Raw genomic sequence first — 18,360 nt, forward strand, 5'->3', positions numbered from 1 at the left:
CACAAAAAAAAGATTACAGGAACACCATAACCTAGCAGCCAGGGTATCCATACAACAAAAATGGCAATATATATCCAAAAACACGATCTCAGAAGAAAAAAAGGAGAAACTATAATAAATCAGATGATTAAAAACATTTTTAAAAATTCTGTTTTTAAGAGAAAATGTGAATATGCTGCAAAAAAATCTGCAGGGAGAATTAAAATATATAGTAATAATAAAAGATTTTTTTAGAGAGAGAAAAAGGGAGACAGGGAGGGGGAGGAGAGGCAGAGGGAGAAAGAGAATCCTAAGTAGGCTCCACACTCAGCGCCAGGTGGGGCTTAATCCCACAACCCTGAGATCAAGACTTGAGCCAAAATCAAGAGTCTGACTTAACTGCCTGAACCACTCGGGCACCCCAGAAGATTTTTTTAAAAAGCAAGCATGGAAGTGTGGGCTTGGTTGCAAACAGATACTGAAAAAATTAAACATTCTTGACTGTAGCCACTGCACTCCAGCACTCCCTTAAGAGAAACTTGGTAACTGTCCGCCCTACCCCCTCCACAATACAAGTTGCAAAGGGCTGGAACGCTAAGAACAAAGTCAGCTAAGAAAATCACAGTTCTCCAATATGAGCTGGAATGTGAGCGCTAAAAATAAATAAATAAATAACAAGTATCACAGCAACCAGGTAATCGGTTGCACAACTGACCCTGTACTATACAGCTCAGGCGAACAGGGCAGAGTCCTGAAGATGAACAATGAGATTAGACACTCTTCCTGGGCCCTCAGCAGCTCTACTCCCACTCTCCCCAGAACCCAAATCGCGCTGTTCTTTGCAAAAAGGGTGATCGGTCAAAGTTGCCTAGCCAACGCGCTTGCACTTGGAGTCGTCCCAGGGCCTCACAAGCTTCGGTTAGGTAACTTTACAAAGTGCTTCGAAAAGGATGGCTATTACCTTTCATTGTAACCCATAAGCAAAGGAAACACACGGCGGGGGCGGGGAAGAGAGATCATTCAGAAGAGCAGAAAACGGCTCTAACAAAGACTTGGAGAATTAGAAAACACGGAATAAAAACAAAGCTAACTGATCGCAGTCCGGGTCTCCGGAAGCAAATTCGGTCTAAACCGAGCAGCGAGCGCGCATGTTATTCCTCAGTATTGTGCGCACAGAATACTATTTACTCCGCACGGCCCGATTCCGAAGTGCATTCAGAAACACTTTCCACAGAGCCTCCGTCGGACCCTGGGGGCGGCTGGAATTGAGAGACCAGGAACCTGAGGCTCAATCCAAGGACATTCGTTCTTTGGGGGACTGCAGGAGCCAGGCCCAGACTCGAGACTTTCCGACTGCACGGATGAGGGGCGGGGTGGCATCTCCTCCGGTTCCCGCGGACGCTGGCCTCCCGGCGGAGCAGCCCCGCCGGGTCTCCGCTGGCCAGGACCAGCATGGAAGCGTGCGCAGCAAACCGAGCGGGGTAACCCGCCCACCCCGCCGCTCACCTGGGCGATGCCGGCGCCCATCAGCCCGCCACCGATAACCGTCACGTGCTTGACGATGATTTTCTTCGCCGACGCCGAGGCAGTGGACGAGGAGGACACAGAGCGCACGAGCTGCCGCGTTACAAAAGCCATGCTGCAGAGACAAAGGCGGCGACACCAATAAGACCTCGCGAAGTTATCCGCGGCGCGGGCACTGGCAATTAGGTGACCTCTGGGGGCGGAGACGGCGGCCGCCCCTCCGTCGCGCCCGCCCCCGCGTTCAGTGACGTCATCGACGGCGGGGGTGGAGTCTCGAGGTTCGCCCCGCCCATTGGCCCCGGCGGGCGGAGAACCGCGTTCTAACTGCGGAGCGCGGCTTCCGGCCCAAAGCGGACAGGCGCTGCTACGGCCTTCAGGCGAGGAAAGGGGCGTGGTCGCAGCGCCAAGAGGGCGAGGAGGGAGCGCGCGAGGGCGAGGAGTGGTGGCCTCCCTGCCGCCGCGGGGCGGGGCTTCGGTCCTCTAGCTGTGCAGGCCTCTCGGAAAAGGCGCAAGCGCTCCTGAGAGGAGGTACGGGCCGTTAGGTTTTTAAATCCTCGCCCTTGATGCTTGTGCGTATATCGGCACCGAATACATACTTGCAGATTCGCTGGAGCGATCATTTTAATGCGGCGGGTATTGACTGTTTCTACTGAAACGGAAGGAAACAAACAACTCACACCAAAACCAAAGGGCTAAGGACCCCTGAGTTGCAACACAGAGAACAGGCCCGCGGGACGGAAAGGGAGTTGACCTGTAGTTACCCATTTCGACGTCACCGTCTATCAGTGCAGTGAAAGTGGACGGTTGAAGGTCAAAAAGCAGCCATTGTGATGTACATAGGAAGCAAAGGAAAAGATCCCTCTCCAAGTAACGGAAGATGTGGATATCCGTTAGGTCAGTCTTCTCATTCATGTGAATAATTTCTGTTTACTGTACTTTAGTAATCTACAATCTTTATTATTTTTAAATACATAATAAGACTCCACAAACACACCATCCAAACAGAAATCGGCCTCTCCTGTCAGAAGTAATCCACATAGTGAACCCAGTGTTCGCCATTCCTTTGCTTTGGTCTCATTTTTTATCTAATTCTGTAAAATTAAGGGAGAAGTTCTGTTGCTCAGAGCTGTGTTAGGATTGGAACAATACTAGGATCTCTACTGCTTAAGGAGACTGCGTTACATCCAAGTAACTAAAGTCCATCGAGTAGCTAGAATGTAGCAAGTGCAAAAGCCAGTGGGACTGGAAATGGAGAAGAAAGATTACACAGAAGAAACTAATAACTTGAAAAACAACGAAGAAGAGAAAATTCCAGGCAGAAGAAGTAGCTCATTAAAAAGAAACAGAAGACAATATTGTGGGGGTGGTGGGACTGAGGAATTAGGTGTGGTTACAAGTGAGGCTAGGATGCTGGATTAGGAGGATGTGTGAATGTTTCTTGAGGTGGATTTTAGCTTTCAGTTCTCATTTACAAGTTGTGTCTCACGCAAGGCCAAACATCCAAACATATTCTAGCACTGCCACAATATACACTTTCTAATTAAAATGTGTGTAATGTAAAACAGTGCCCCAGGATGCTACATTTTCAGATCTGTGATCCGTTTTCCTCTGGGAAGAATAACTGGCCATGTTTTTAGTGGATCTCAAATCTGAGGCTGTCTATTAGCTAAACGTGTGATGGAAAGAATAGAGCACAGACATGGGTGTCAGGAGTCCTGGCTCTGTCACCTGTGTGCACTAGGACCCTTGCAATACTTGCTCTACCTGGGGTCCAGCATCCTTGTCTATCAAAGGAAACGGGGGGATACCCTCCCAGCTATTCCACACTAAGACTCAACCCCAGTTTACAGTCTTCTTGATGTGGAAAACAAAGGCAGAAGAAAAATGAATTTTCTTACTACCCCCAGGCCATGGACAAGTCCTTGAAACAGGCAGAGTGACATTTCTCTAAGGACTCAACTGCCTCGATATTAATGTTTTTGCTAAGGGCAAAAAGGCAACTTTAGCCCGACCCCCAGGATCCTGTAAGTCTATTTTTTAAAAGATTTTATTTATTTATTCTTGTGAGAGAGAAACTACTTTAACATATAAAAATTCCTTTAGAAATTTCCATTATCTCTAAACCCCCCAGATACATGTTGGCAATCACCTCCCAAGTCCATGGCCCACCAATATGGATCTGAAGGGTCTCGTCACTAAGGTTTTGTTAGAAAGTAATAAATGACCTTTTCTAACAATAGCTAGCCCGCTCAAGTTCCTGGAAACCTTGCTTCCAAAATGCCTTAGAGCCTTAACTATCCCTAATCCCCTCCCAACATGAAAGTATATAATGGACCACTCCTCATGACCCCACCGCACCTCTTTCTTTCCACGGGTCCTGTCCCCGTGCTTTAATAAAACCACCTTTTTGCACCAAAGACATCTCAAGAGTTCTTTCTTGGCCGTGGTCCTTGAACCCTAACATCTTTCCTACATCATTCCACTCTCATCATTTCCATCATTTCCACTCCAGCCCAGTCCTGACAAATGACAGTCACAATAGAATCACTTTCTTTTACCAAGACTGCGAGACTTTTCCCAAGTGTGGCCTTGGCCTTTCAGGGATCCGGTAATAGTTTCTGTGGTCCCTGACTGGCACCTTCACCCTGTTCTTGGGGGTTCTGCCATTTCTCTCTACAGAAAGAGGGGGTACTGGGAAGTATGACCCTGCTCACTGAACCAGTTTGGAGACAGCAAAGGGAAGGACTGGCACAGAGAATGGAGTAAGTGATGACTGCTTTTATTTTTGTCTCATAAATGGATCATTGTAATACTTAAAAAATACATATCAAAGAGCATTATTTGCAAATATACATCGTGGAGGCCCTGGAGAGTGGCAGAAGCAGGGAGGACAATAGGTCCTTCAGATGCATTGCAACTGCTCTCCACAGGGGAATGCGAGGGACTGTGGAGGAGGTTAGGTTGGGGTGAGTAGCAGGGTGTCTGTGGGGTGTCAAAGGGGTAGCAGCTAACATACTTGGTGAATGCTCAATTTGTTGACTCTTCGCTGATCACATTTTTGTTCTTCACCAGTGTGCTAAACTACTTCCTCAGAGTATGAGGGTGAGTAGAAGATTATCAAGTGGAAGAAGAGTTACAGTGATGTTCCAGACAGAGGAATGCATCTGTAGATGCATAGGAACACAGGAGAGAAAATGGTCTGGAAGGGCGCCTGGGTGGCTCAGTGGGTTAAGCCACTGCCTTCGGCTCAGGTCATGATCTCAGGGTCCTGGGATGGAGTCCCGCATCGGGCACTCTGCTCAGCGGGGAGCCTGCTTCCCTCTCTCTCTCTCTGCCTGCCTCTCTATCTACTTATGATCTCTCCCTGTCAAATAAATAAATAAAATATTTTAAAAAAAAAGAAAATGGTCTGGAAATACAATTAATATAGAATAACCATAAATATGAGATTGGAAGGTGGCATGGGCCAGATCAGGGTGGGGCTTTTTATGAGAGTCATGGTCACAGTTACATTTAAATTTTTATTTAGAAATAATTACAAACTCATAGAAAGATTATAAGAATAATACCCATATTTACCTATTGTTAATATTTTATACATTTGCTTCATCTTTTTTTTTTAAGAGAGAGAGAAAGAGAGAACAAGCAAGGGACAGAGGGAGAGAAAGAGAGAATCCCAAGTAGGCTCCATGCACCCCACAGAGCCCAAAGTGGGGCTCAATCCCACAGCTCCAAGATCATAATCCAAGCCAAAATCAAGAGACCCACACCCAACTGACTGAGGCATCCAGGTGCCCCTGCTTTGTCATCTTTTTTCTTATCATTTATCTATGTCTACCTCTCTACATATCTTTATCTATCCATAATATTTAAGATATGTATAATATATAGAGAGAAAGATATACTTCCTGAGCCATTTGTGGGTAAGTTACACATATCATGGTTCTTCATCCAGTATTTTAGTGTGTATTTCCTAAGAATTCGGTGGTTCTCTTATATAACACAGCAAAGTTGTCAACATTGGTAAATTCAATAATGTTACAACATTTCTATCTAATTGAGCACCAGTATTTCAATTTAGTTAATTGATCCAGTAATATCATTCATAGATTTTTTTTCTTCTAGTACTGAATCTACTCTAGGGTCAGATACAGCATTTAGTTTCATCTCTCTCTCTCTCTCTCTCTCTCTAAGTAACAGATTTATTGAGGGTTTAGTTAATTTGTTTTTATTTTTATGTTTAGGTGCTGCCTTTGCCATGAACATTGTGTTTGTGAACAAGGAAACTATATAAAGGACTTAAATATCCTTTGGAGAGATCTTTTAAAAGCTGTAATAATTGACAGCTCACTGCTCAGCCTTTGCATATGAGGTGGGAAGAGAGTCGCTACACAAATTCAGACCAGAAAAATACAATGGGGACAAATGCTCCCAAACAACATGATGGGAGAAGCACAGAATTTAGTGTCATCTTTTAGAATTAGAAATGCCAAATTGGTACATTCCTTGTGGAAAACTTTCTTTTAAATGAAGCACACATAGTACATAAAGAAAATCTGAGTAGTAAGATGGATAAGAAGAAATTATAGGATGTACAACCTTCAATAACATTGTTACAGTTGTTACATTCGTAATCTGAGAATTACAAACCATGTTCTTCTAGTCTGTTTGATTTGACATTCTGAAATTCCTTAGACTATTTCATAAATATACACTTTGTCATTTTTTTCTTTGAAATAAAACTGCAACTAGATTTGAGCCATCCTTGCAAGATGTATTTTGCATTATGAATATGTTCACATGATATGTCTGAGACTAGCTTCGCAATAAATCAGTGCAGAATGGGGATGACGGAAAGTGGGTTGGGTGTAGATGAAACAAGATTTGTGCTTAACTTCTGTAGGTATTGTCCATAATAAAAAAAATAAAAAGAGGAAAACTGTATATGGTATTAAAAGGTGTTCAATTTTGGTCATTACTTTTATTTGCTTGCATTGTGCAATATGGTTTTAAAATTTTCATCTTGGCTCCTGGATAAAATCATTTCATTATCCTTTATCTCAAACACAATGTTTGGCCTAAATGTTAAAAGTGTTTTATTGGAGAGAGTATTTATTATTTAAAAAAATGGTTTACATCCTTGTTTGTAGACTCCTCTTCAGTGAAATACCATTGAGTCAATTTGTTACATTCCTATTATATTTCAGATTATCATGTTAGTTGTTGCAAAAGAGATTTATTTCACATATCACACAGCTCAAGTGTGCAGTTCAGTGGCTTTTACCAAAATGGTGTAACCTTCACCACAAATCAGTTTTAAAATTTTCATCCCCCCAGTAAGACCCCTAATGCCCTTTTAAAGTTAATCCTTATTCCTATTTCCAGACCCAGGCAATCACACATCTACTTTCTGTTTCTGTATACTTACCTTTTATAAAACACTTCATATGAATGGAATCATTTAAATACATTGTCTCAGCAAAATGTTTTTTAACTGTGGCTTCTCCATGGTATACCATGTGTCAGTGGCTCGTTCCATTTCATTACTGAATAGTATTTCAATGTATGCGTCTACTCTATTTTGTCTATTCATTCATCAGTTGATAGACATTTAGGTTGCTTCTGGTTTGGGACTATAATGAATCATGCTGATAGGAACATTCTTTTGCAAGTGTTTGTTTCCCCAGATACCTGGGGATGGAATTGCTGAGAAGTAGAGTAGTTTTATGTTTAACTTTTTGAAAAGCCATAAAACTGTTTCCTTTTTTTTTTTTTAAGATTTTATTTATTTATTTGACAGAGAGAGAGCAGGGGGAGGGGTAGAAGGAGAAGCAGGTTCCCCACTGAGCAGGGAGCCTGACATGGGGCTCAATCACAGAACCCTGAGATCCGGACCTGAGCCAAAGGCAGATGCTTAACTGACTGAGCCACCCAGGTGCCTCACACAGAACTGTTTCAAAAGTGATGGTACCATTTCATATAATCACTATCGACAGACAGTGGTTTCCATCTCTCCACATCTTCACCAATACATGTTATTTTCTGTCAATTTATTATGGTCATTTATTATAGTCTCTATTTTCTGTCTTATTTCTCATTCCAGTGTGAAATGGTATCTCCATGGTTTTATTTTGGATTTCCCTAATGTTGAATATCTTTTCATGAGCTTATTAGCCATTTACATATCTTCTCTTTTAAAACGTCTGTTCATATCTTATGCACTTTTTCATTGGTTTTATTATTGGTTTGGACTCACAAGTTTCTAATTTTTCCAAAGGTGTATAATTCATTACTGGATTTAGTTATTTTGAAATTCAAATTATTCTAGATTGGGCCAGTGGGAACCTCTTCAGATGGTTTCTTGTGACATTCCCCCATTCTTTTCCCAACACCTCCTCACTTCCTGGCATAATGAAGCTTATTTTATACCTACACTGCCTTAGTTCCAGAAAGAGTCATTTTGTGATGTGCTCCAGTTCCTTTTTTTTTTTTAAAGATTTATTTACTTGACAGATAGAGATTACAAGTAGACAGAGAGGCAGGCAGAGAGAGAGAGAGGAGGAAGCAGGCTCCCCGCTGAGCAGAGAGCCCGATGCGGGGCTCGATCCCAGGTCCCTGGGATCATGACCTGAGCTAAAGGCAGAGGCTTTAACCCGCTGAGCCACCCAGGCGCCCCTCCAGTTCCTTTTAATGGAAATGATATTGGAGACCGAGTTCTGGGCACAGCTATACTTTAAATAAAGAGATTAGTCTGGAAGCTGTCTGAAGGATATATTTGTTCTCTATTGCTATGTGACAAATTATCCTAAAACTTAGTGGCTAAGGGTGCATGGGTGGCTCTGTCGGTTGAGTGTCTGCCTTTGGCTCAGGTCATAATCCCAGGGTCCTGGGATGGAGTCGCATCAGACTCCCTGCTCAGTGGGGAGCCTGCTTCTCCCTCTGCTTCTCTCTCGCTCATGAATAAATTAAGAAAATCTTAAAACAACAACAACAAAAACTTAGGGGGTGCTTGGGTAGCTCAGTTGGTTAAGCAACTGCCTTCAGCTCAGGTAATGATCCTGGAGTCCCAGGATCAAGTCCCGCATCGGGCTCCCTGCTCTCCCTCGGACCTCTCCACTTTCACGCTCGCTCGCTCGCTCTCTCAAATAAAAAAAAAAAAATTAAAAAAAAAAAACAAAAACAACAACAAGAAATTAATGGCTAAAGTAAAATGATTTAATGGTTTTTGTGTGTCAGAGAATCAGGAACAGCATAGCTAGGTGGTTCTAGCTAATGATTCTTCAGAAGGTTATAGTCAAGATGTCATGAAAGGCCATAGTCAACCAAAGGCTTCACTGGGGCAGGGATGTCTGATTCCAAGATGGTTCACTTACATAGCTAGGGGCAGGATGTGCCAGATTCTTGCTGACTAGTAGTAGGAGGTCTCAGCTCCTTGCCATATGGGCATCTCCAGAGGCTCACTTGTGTGTCCTGACAACGTGGCAGCTGGCTTCTCCTGGAACAAGTGATTCAAAAGAGAACAAAGCAGAAGCCACAATATTTTTCATGACTTATCTTCCAAAGCTGCACCCCAGTAACCTAGTGGTCACATGGAGTCAGCCATATTCGATGTGGAAGGGAACTACAGAAAGAGTAGGTAAGGGTGACCATACAACCTTAACGTCATAAAGACACTTTCCTACATTATTTTAGATCTCTTGCTTTACTTTTCACATCTAGGCCTGTCACCCTCTAGGTTGTTTTTTGTATGTGGTGTGAGATAAGGAGTCAGGGTTCGTTTATTCCCATACGTTGATATTCACTGGATGCAATGCCAGTCGTGGAAAATTCCATCCATTCCCCGACCGTATGACAGTGGTGTGTTTCATCACAAATCAGCTACCCTTATGTGTGTGAGTCTGCCTCACTGGTCTGTTTGACTTCATGCTGATCCCACACTGTCTTGCTTACTGTAGCTTTAGAAGGAGATTCGACATCTTGGTATCATTATCATTTTGGCTATTCTGGCTCTTTGCTTTTACAAATACTTTTTTTTTTTTTAATTAGCTTTTTCCACTTTTGCAACTACTGTTGCTCAGGTCTAACCCTGGTAAGACTCTGGTTTAACTGGTCTGGGGAGGAGTCTACGCATCAGCATTTTTATCAAACTCCCCAGGTGAGCCTCAAATACTGCCAGAGTTGAGAGTCACTAATGTGGTTGAACTCTGTTCTATAACAGCAGGAAAAATTGAGGCCCAAGGAAGTTAAATGCTTACCAACAGTTACACGGAGAAGGTAACCACAGAATCGGGGCTCCAACCCAGGTGCTATCTTCCAGTCCAGTCCTCTTTCCACCGCCTGTACTTATTCCTGGATATGTCCACCGTAGATGCATAGCAGAAAAGCAGGGAGGAGAAAGATGCCCAGAAACTTCACAATCCTTACTTGGGGGTGGGGGAATATTACTAGTTCATGGACACAGCCAAGATGCTCAACATGAGAGGCTATAAGGGCGGGACAAGAAACCTGTGCAGGGTCCTGAGCGAACTCTCTCCAAATCTTTGACAAATGAGGAAACTGAGGCCCAGAGAGGTCATATGGTCAGTTCCTGGCAGAGGCACTGGTGTCTGAAGCGTGCCATGCCCCTAGTCCCGTCCTCACTTTCCTGCTATGTTTGGCTTTCTTCCCAGGTACGCCAGCTTGAGCTTTGCTCCCTTAGAAGTTTTTGTCTACAACTTACCTCTACACACATCATGGGATGATTCCTGAAAGAAGCAAAGCCTCATTGTTTTCTATGCAATTACATGTCTTATTAACAGAACAGAAAGAACTTACCACTCACATGGCTAAATGGTATTAAGCTAATCTCGGGCCCCCAGAGAAATTATCTCTAATTTCCAATGTAAGTATTGCCTTTAAGATTTTTAATGTGAAGATCTTTATTTCCCCACAATGGGGCAGCAAAGAGCTTTTCAATACACAATTACTAGCGTGTTAAAAATCTGATAGTGGCAGTACTTTTTTATTTATTTATTTATTTATTTTTTTGCAGAGACAACTGAGCACTGTTTTTGTGCTCTTCTTTATAGTTATATTTCAAGTTCCTTCCAAAACAAGGCCCTAGAAACCCCCAGGTTCAAGTACGTCCCTGAGCTCAGTCCACTGCTGTCTTGTATCCATGCTGGGTATTCGTTCACCAACTTTAAATCTCAGGATAGAAGATGTAACACAGCAGAACTTCCCCTTCCGTGGCAGGAGTCCTTCGCTGACGTCAGAGGTGGTGGGGGCAGGTAACGTGGAAAACACACTGAACTTTCCCTTGGAACTGGGTTGTGATGACCAATGCCTGCCAGATCATCATCATTTTTTCCCCTTACCCTCCCTCTAGTTTCTGAAGATATAACAGAAAACATTCTTCTTCGAAGATACTGTTAACAATTCTAAGAGAAAAAACACACGCCACCGATGTGCTGTGCTTTCAGATATGCTGGGTTTAATTCAACTGTCGAATGAGCTGGTTGATGCGTTCACCTCGATAGCCAGGTAAGCCCACCTCCTTCAGGAAGCCCACTCTATTCTTGGTAGTGTGACGGGCCACTGAGAGATGGAAAGGACGTAAGAATGCAGAGATCTCCTGGAAATTCTTCCCCGGAAAGGCAATTTCATGAATGAGGTCTTCCAGGCAAATAACACCATACTTCCCCAGGTGCTCCTCAATCACTGTATTATCTGTCAAAGGGATTGTTTTATTCTTGACCTTGGCTTGTCCACGTTTCAAGATGAGTTCCGGACAGACTTCAGATTTGGAAACCCCCAGGCCACATAAGGTTCCACTACACGCAGCGTTTTTATGGTCTGGGGGTTACTCTGAAAAAGACACCACTGAAAATCTTCTTCAGGCCAAGCCTTGCAATGGTCCTCTGCACCAGTGAACTCACCCCATTAATCCTTTGGATGCGTACAACAAAGGCCAAGGAATGTTTACTGGCACTTGCAGGCCACGAGGTTTCACTTCTAGTCGTCTGAGGCGCACCCTGTCACGTCGCTGCCTCCAGGAATCATGTAAGAACCATTCTAGTCGCTTAAACTTGAGCTGTTTTCCTTTCTTCTGCTCCTTCTTGTCCGAAAGTGCCTGCTTTGCTTCAGTGGCTGTAAGGGCCTGATAAGCCTTCCTCTTTTTCAGGAGATTTTCTGGAACCAATGGGATCTTTTTTCTTTGCTCTTGCTCCGCCATGTTTCCAAAGCTGCGACGACTGCCCATGCGCAGCCCCACTACCAGTACTTTTTATTTTTTAAAGTAACTTCCTTAAGCTCTTCTTTTTCCCCTTAAGTGCACTGGCAAGGAACTACAATCATAGCTTTTCATTTAGACTAAATTCTGAAAGGTTTTACCAGAGCTTGGCACATAGTAGCCATTGAAGATACTTCTTAAATAAGAGAATAGCTTAAGATAGATGAGTATTTTAAAAAATACCACTTAGGGGCACCTGGGTGGCTCAGTCAGTTAAGTGTCTGTCTTTGGCTCAGGTCCTGGGCCCAGAGTCCTGGGATCAAGCCTGGCATCAGGGTCCCTGTTCAGTGGGGAGTTTGCTCCTCCCCCTTCCCCCTCCCCCTGCTCATGCTCAGTCTCTCTCTCTCTCAGATAAATAAATAAAATCTTTTAAAAATACCATTTAATTTAGGTGCTTGAAACGAAAGGAAATAAGAATCCTACCTTTGATGTTTTAGGTAAACCCTTAAAATTTGGCATCTTGCTCTCAATTTTCCTTGACCACGTGGTAGAGTCAGACCAGGTATCAGAACATGTGGGTTCTGATTCTGGATCCAAGAGTCCTTGGTTTGGTCATTTCACTACTGATTCTTCCATCTCCTGAAACTAAATGAAATTATCTCTAAACCTTTCAGCTCTAAAGTTCTGTTGTGTAAAAACCTTAACCTAAAGAAGATGTGGTATAGATAGATAGATAGATAGAGGTGGTATATAGATATCTATCTATCTACATCTCTCTATATCTATATATATATCTATATATATATCTATATATCTATAGATAGATATATCTATATATCTATATATCTATAGATAGATATATCTATATATCTATATCTATATCTATGGGTAGATAGATATATCTATATATATTCATCTATATATATTCATCTATCTATCATGATTCATCTATATCTATAGATATAGATATCTATAGATATAGATGTCTATCTATAGATATAGATATATGGACATATAGCTATATATCTCCATACATATATGTACACAATGGGATATTATGCAGCCATCAAAAGAAATGAAATCTTGCCATTTGCATGGAACTAGAGGATATTATGCTAAGTGGAGTAAGTCAATCACACAATCAGAGAAAGACAATTATATGATATCTCTGATAGGAGGAATTTGAGAGGCAGGGCAGGGGGTCATAGGGGGTAGGGAGGGAAAAAAATGAAACAAGAGGGACCAGGGAGGGGGACAAACCACAAGAGACTCTTAATCTCGGGAAACAAACTGAGGGTTGCTGGAGTGGAGGGGGAAGGGGTAGGGATAGGGTGGCTGGGTGGTGAACATTGGGGAGGGTATGTGCTATGGTGAGTGCTGTGAAATGTGTAAGACTGATGATTCACAGACCTGTACCCCTGGGACAAATATACATTACATGTAAATTAATTAATTAATTAATTAATTAAAAATAAAAATAAAAATAAAAAAACCTTCGCCTATTGTCATTTTAGACTAAAGAAGTTTCAGTTAAAAATGCTCAGTATGGGGGCGCCTGGGTGGCTCAGTGGGTTAAAGCCTCTGCCTTTAGCTCAGGTCATGATCCCAGGGTCCTGGGATCAAGCCCCACATCGGGCTCTCTGCTCCGCAGGGAGCCTGCTTCCTCCTCTCTCTCTGCCTGCCTCTCTGCCTTGTTGTGATTTCTCTCTGTCAAATAAATAAAATATTTAAAAAAAAAAATGCTCAGTATGGGGACACCTGGGTGGTTCAGTGAGTTAAAGCCTCTGCCTTTGGCTCAGGTCATGATTTCAGGGTCCTGGGATCAAGTCCCGCATCGGGCTCCCTGCTCAGTGGGGAGCCTGCTTCCCTTCCTGCCTCTCTGTCTATTTGTGATCTCTGTCAAATGGATAAATAAAATCTTAAAAAAAAATGCCCAGTATGCTTTCAGAGCTACAAAAGCTTTCATTTTACAGATGAATATTAAAATATCTTGAACCAAACAGGCTCGATGCTGTAAGAAATCACACTCAGGGGGCGCCTGGGTTGCTCAGTGGGTTAAGCCTCTGCCTTTAGCTTAGGTCATGATCTCAGGGTCCTGGGATTGAGCCCCGCATCAGGTTCTCTGCTCAGCAGGGAGCCTGCTTCCTCCCTCTCTCTCTGCCTGCCTCTCTGCCCACTTGTGATCTCTCTCTCTGTCAAATAAATAAAATCTTAAAAGAAAAAGAGTTAAAAAGAAATTCCCATTAGTCAAAAAAAGAAAAAGAAATCACACTCAGACCTCAACTGATTAGAGGTGAGCAATTTATAATCAGGTAGACATTTTCATTCCCTTACTCTTAAAGGAATAGATGTTCATTACAGAAAAGTTGAGAAACATAGAAGAGTTGAGAGCAAAACAAAACTTAACCGTAATTTTACTATCCAAAGTTCGGTCAGTTTGTTTTTTAGAAGTATAGTGTATTTAGATTTGTGTCCTCCTTTTAAACTTATAGTGCAATATTTGGAGCACTTTGGGTGCCGTCAAAAGTTATTAAGAATAATGTTTGTTAGGTAACACCGCATGATTCCACCTTGCCCCATTCTGATTATTCTGAACCCAGGACCAGAGAGAATCCATTCAGCTGAAAGTCGTATCATGTTCCTTCTCTCTTCAAAACCTCCGTGGCTCCCATCTCACTCAGACTGAGCCATTGTCCCTATCATCTGTGCTCTCTTCCAACTTTATCATGTCCTCTCCTACTACCATCCTTCCTCGTTCACTCTGCTGCAGATGTCCCGTTCATGGCCCCTGCACTGAGGCCCGGGGACTTCCGTCGTTCTGCCTTGAGGTCCTCAGGGTTTGCGCTCTGCTTCCCCTGGGTCTTCATTCAAGTATCCGCTTCCCAGTGAGGCTTTCTCTGTCCTCTCTACCTAAAAGCACAACCTCCCCCTGGTTTTTTGCATCCCTTCCCTGATTTTATTTTTGCCTTTCACATTGATGACTAATATCTACACGTATTATTTATCTTATTCACTGTCAGTTTTTCCTCTTTTGGAAATTAAGCTCTTTCATATCAGAGATCTTCATTTTGGTTGCTTCTATGCTGCAATATCCAGAGCGGGTCTCATAATTATTTTATGTGTGAATGAGTCTGGCTATGACATTGCCCATAGTGTTGAGCATTTGGACTGCTTGTCTTTTCCTTCCTTTCTCTTTTGCTATAAAGTATACAACTGCAACAAATAATGAATAACTAATCCAAAACTATTTTTTCTCTCATTGTTACCCATAGTTACATCTTCGAAGTAGAACTGATTGAGCCAAGTGGCATGAATATTTACTCAAGAAAACTTCTGGGAGGAATGAGTTTTGATTTACAGAGAAGTTGTAAAGGTAGTGCAGAGAGTTCATGCGTTCCCTTCCCCTAATTTTGACATCTTACATGACCATGATATACTTGTCAAAAATGAAGACATTAACACTGAAGACAATGCTGTTACCCAAACTCCAGACTTCCCTGGGATTCTCAGGTTTATCCCTTAATGTGGTATTCTGGCCCAGAATCCAATGTAGCCTACCAGTCTTCAGTTAGGAACAAACACTTTAAAAACCTTCATTTCTTTTTTTTTTTTCTAAAGATTTTTATTTATTTATTTGACAGAGAGAGATCATAAGTAGGCAGAGAGGCAGACAGAGAGAGTGAGAGGGAAGCAGGCTCACCGCTGAGCAGAGAGCCCGATGTGGGACTCGATCCCGGGACCCTGAGATCATGACCTGAGCCGAAGGCAGCAGCTTAAACCACTGAGCCACCCAGGCGCCCCAAAACCTTCATTTCTTAAATTTTCTCCAGAAATATAGTTTCAGTGTAATTGCGAACAGCAATATATGAACACTTCTCTCTAATCACTATTTGATATTTTCCTTTTAAGATGTATCTTTAAAATTTCATGGGCAAAAAAATGGTATCTTACTGTTTTAGTTGCATTTTCAATGAATTTAAACATTCTTTCATATATTGGTCATTTGTATTTCCAAAATTTTGTGTGTCTTTCACCTATTTTTGTTTACTTTTTTAGTAGGCTCCATGCCCAATGTGGGGCTTGAACTCCCGATTCTGAGATCAAGAGTTGCATGTTCTATCCACCAACACAATCAGGAAGCCCCTCCCTATTTTTAAAACTGGGTGTTCCATTCACTGAGTTATAAACAATCTATATATTAGGAATATTAAATTTTTGTCAAGACTGATATAATTATTTTTCATGATTTACCAACTGTCATTTTAGAACACGAGTTTTCCCTTTTTATGTCATTAATCTACTGTGCTTTGTATTTGTGATTGAATCTATTTTTTTATTAACATATAATGTATTATCTGTCCCAGGGCTACAGGTCTGTGAATCATCAGTCTTACCCAATTCACAACACTCACCATAACACATACCCCTCCCCAATGTCTGTAACCCAACCACCCCATCCCTCCTCCCCAACACTGAATCTATTTTTTTATGCTTAGAAAAGTAGCTCCCATTCCCATATCAAATGTTTCATAGATACTCACTATATAGAATATATATTGTTTCTGCTTTTTAGACCTAACTCTTAGATTTGGGTATATGAAAAGAGAGAAAATATGTTATTCTTTTTTTTTTTAAATTTTTATGTAATCAGCTTTCTTTAAGTTGTTCTCATTTCTTAAGAATGAATGAATGAATGAATTTATTCATTTATTTATTTATTTGTGACAGAGACACAGAGAGAGCACAAACAGGGGGAGCAGCAGGCAGAGGGAGAAGCAGTCTCCCGGCTGAGCACGGAGCCTGACACGGGGCTCAACTCCAAGAACCTGGGATCATCACCTGAGCCAAAGACAGATGCTTAACCAACTGAAAATGTGTTATTTTAATTTTCTAAATAATTAACCAATTGCCCTAGCACTTTTTTTTAAATGATATTATTTCCTGTTCCTTCATGGTGTGATGTCACTTTCATACTAGAGGATATGGTTTTATTATCTCTATTCTGTTTCACTGATTCATCTGAATATTCTGATGTCAGTATAAAACTGTTTAGTGATTCTGTTTTTTTAAAGATTTTATTTTTTTGAGAGAGAGACAGAGAGAACATAAGCAGGGGGAGGGCAGAGAGGGAGAGGAAGAAGCAGACTTCCTGCTGAGCATGGAGCCCCTTTTGGGGCTCAATCCCAGGACCCCAAGATTATGACCTGATCTGAAGTTAGACCCTTAACCAACTGAGCCACCAGGCACCACTAATAATTCATTTATTTAAAAATTTTTTTTTAAATTTTAATTTATTTATTTGACAGAGAGAGATCACAAGTAGGTGGAGAGGCAGGCAGAGAGAGAGGAGGAAGCAGCCTCCCCGTGGAGCAGAGAGCCCGATGCGGGGCTCCATCCCAGGACCTTGAGACCATGACCTGAGCCGAGGGCAGAGGCTTTACCCCACTGAGCCACCCAGGCGCCCCATAATAATTCATTTATTTTAAAAGATAGTATTGATCCAGAAATAAAAAGCTCATATATATGGTCAAATAATTCTCAACAAGGATACCAAGACCATTTGAGAGGCAAAAGATAGGCTCTTCAACAAATGGTGCTGGGGAACCTGTGTGACCACATGCAAAAGATTGAAGTTAGGGGGGCACCTGGGTGGCTCAGTGGGTTAAAGCCTTTGCCTTTGGCTCAGGTCATGATCTCAGGGTCCTGGGATCGAGCCCCACATCGGGCTCTCTGGTCAGCGGGGAGCCTGCTTCCCCCTCTCTCTCTCTGCCTGCCTCTCTGCCTACTTGTGATCTCTGCCTGTCAAATAAGTAAATAAAATCTAAAAAAAAAAAAAAAAAAAAAGCCTTAAAAAAAAAAAAAAAAGATTGAAGTTAGGCCTTACCTTACATCACATATAAAAATCGGCTCAAGAAAAAAAAAAAAAATCGGCTCCAAATGGGTCAAAGACCTAAACAAAGAAGCTGAAACTAACTGTAACATTCTTAGAAGAAAACAGGGGAAGTTTTGCAGCACTGGGTTTAACAATGATTTCTTGATAGGACATTCAGCAATAGAAGAAAAATAGACACATTGGACTTCATCAAAATTAAAAACTCGTGCATCAAGATTTTTAAACTGGCAGGAGGTGGAGCAGATTGTAGGAGCTGAGAGTTTAAAGAAATGGAGTAACCATAAATAGTAAGGAGGGCTTGGAGGAACTGGGTGATGAGTTTAGGCAGTGTCATGTGGGCTACTAGAACAAAAATACCAGACTGGCTCACCGACAAATAACAGAAATGTATTTCTTACAGTTTTGGAGGCTGGAAGTCCAAGATCAGGGCAGAGGATCTGCTGAGAGCCGACTTCCTGGCCCACGGATGGCTGTCTTTACATGACTCCTCACATGGCGGTGGGGCAAGGGAACTGTCAGGAGCCTCTTTTGTAAGGACACTAAGCCCTTCATGAGGGCTCCACCATCATGACCTAGTCACCTGCACAAGGTCCCACTCCAAACACCATCACCCTGGGATTAGGCCTGAATACATGAATTTAGGGGGGTTGCACAAACCTTAGGCTACAGCAGGGAGTTCTCCAGAAATGCCACTTCTGAGAGGAGGTGACCCCTGGGCTATGAAAGGAAGAAGAGTGGGACAAGGGAAAAGCCA

At 42.3% G+C, this 18,360-nt stretch overlaps 1 protein-coding gene, 1 long non-coding RNA gene and 1 pseudogene across 5 annotated transcripts in view; 1 reads left to right on the forward strand and 2 right to left on the reverse strand.

Moving 5' to 3' along the window:
* The window catches only part of HADH (hydroxyacyl-CoA dehydrogenase), a 44,245-nt gene extending 42,551 nt beyond the window's left edge, over positions 1–1,694 (reverse strand). Inside the window, exon 1 of the mRNA XM_045996264.1 lies at positions 1,486–1,694. Within this exon, the coding sequence (XP_045852220.1) occupies positions 1,486–1,617 (132 nt within the window). The 5' untranslated portion in view covers positions 1,618–1,694. The remainder of the gene's footprint in view (positions 1–1,485) is intronic.
* A 42-nt stretch (positions 1,695–1,736) lies between these two features.
* Positions 1,737–10,286, forward strand: LOC123935451. Of its 4 annotated transcripts, XR_006816913.1 has the most exons (4): positions 1,737–2,397; positions 4,183–4,265; positions 5,748–5,875; positions 10,173–10,286. It is a non-coding gene; the product is annotated as an uncharacterized LOC123935451 (long non-coding RNA). The 4 variants fall into 4 exon arrangements; XR_006816911.1 differs by lacking the exon at positions 10,173–10,286 and having other exon boundaries at positions 5,748–6,342; XR_006816910.1 differs by lacking the exons at positions 5,748–5,875; positions 10,173–10,286 and adding an exon at positions 4,576–4,691.
* A 392-nt stretch (positions 10,287–10,678) lies between these two features.
* LOC123935465 lies at positions 10,679–11,772 on the reverse strand (annotated as a pseudogene).
* Between the last annotated feature and the right edge of the window lie 6,588 nt (positions 11,773–18,360).

Source organism: Meles meles, chromosome 2 (genome assembly GCF_922984935.1).
Source record: "Meles meles chromosome 2, mMelMel3.1 paternal haplotype, whole genome shotgun sequence".
Classification (NCBI taxonomy): Eukaryota; Metazoa; Chordata; class Mammalia; order Carnivora; family Mustelidae; genus Meles; species Meles meles.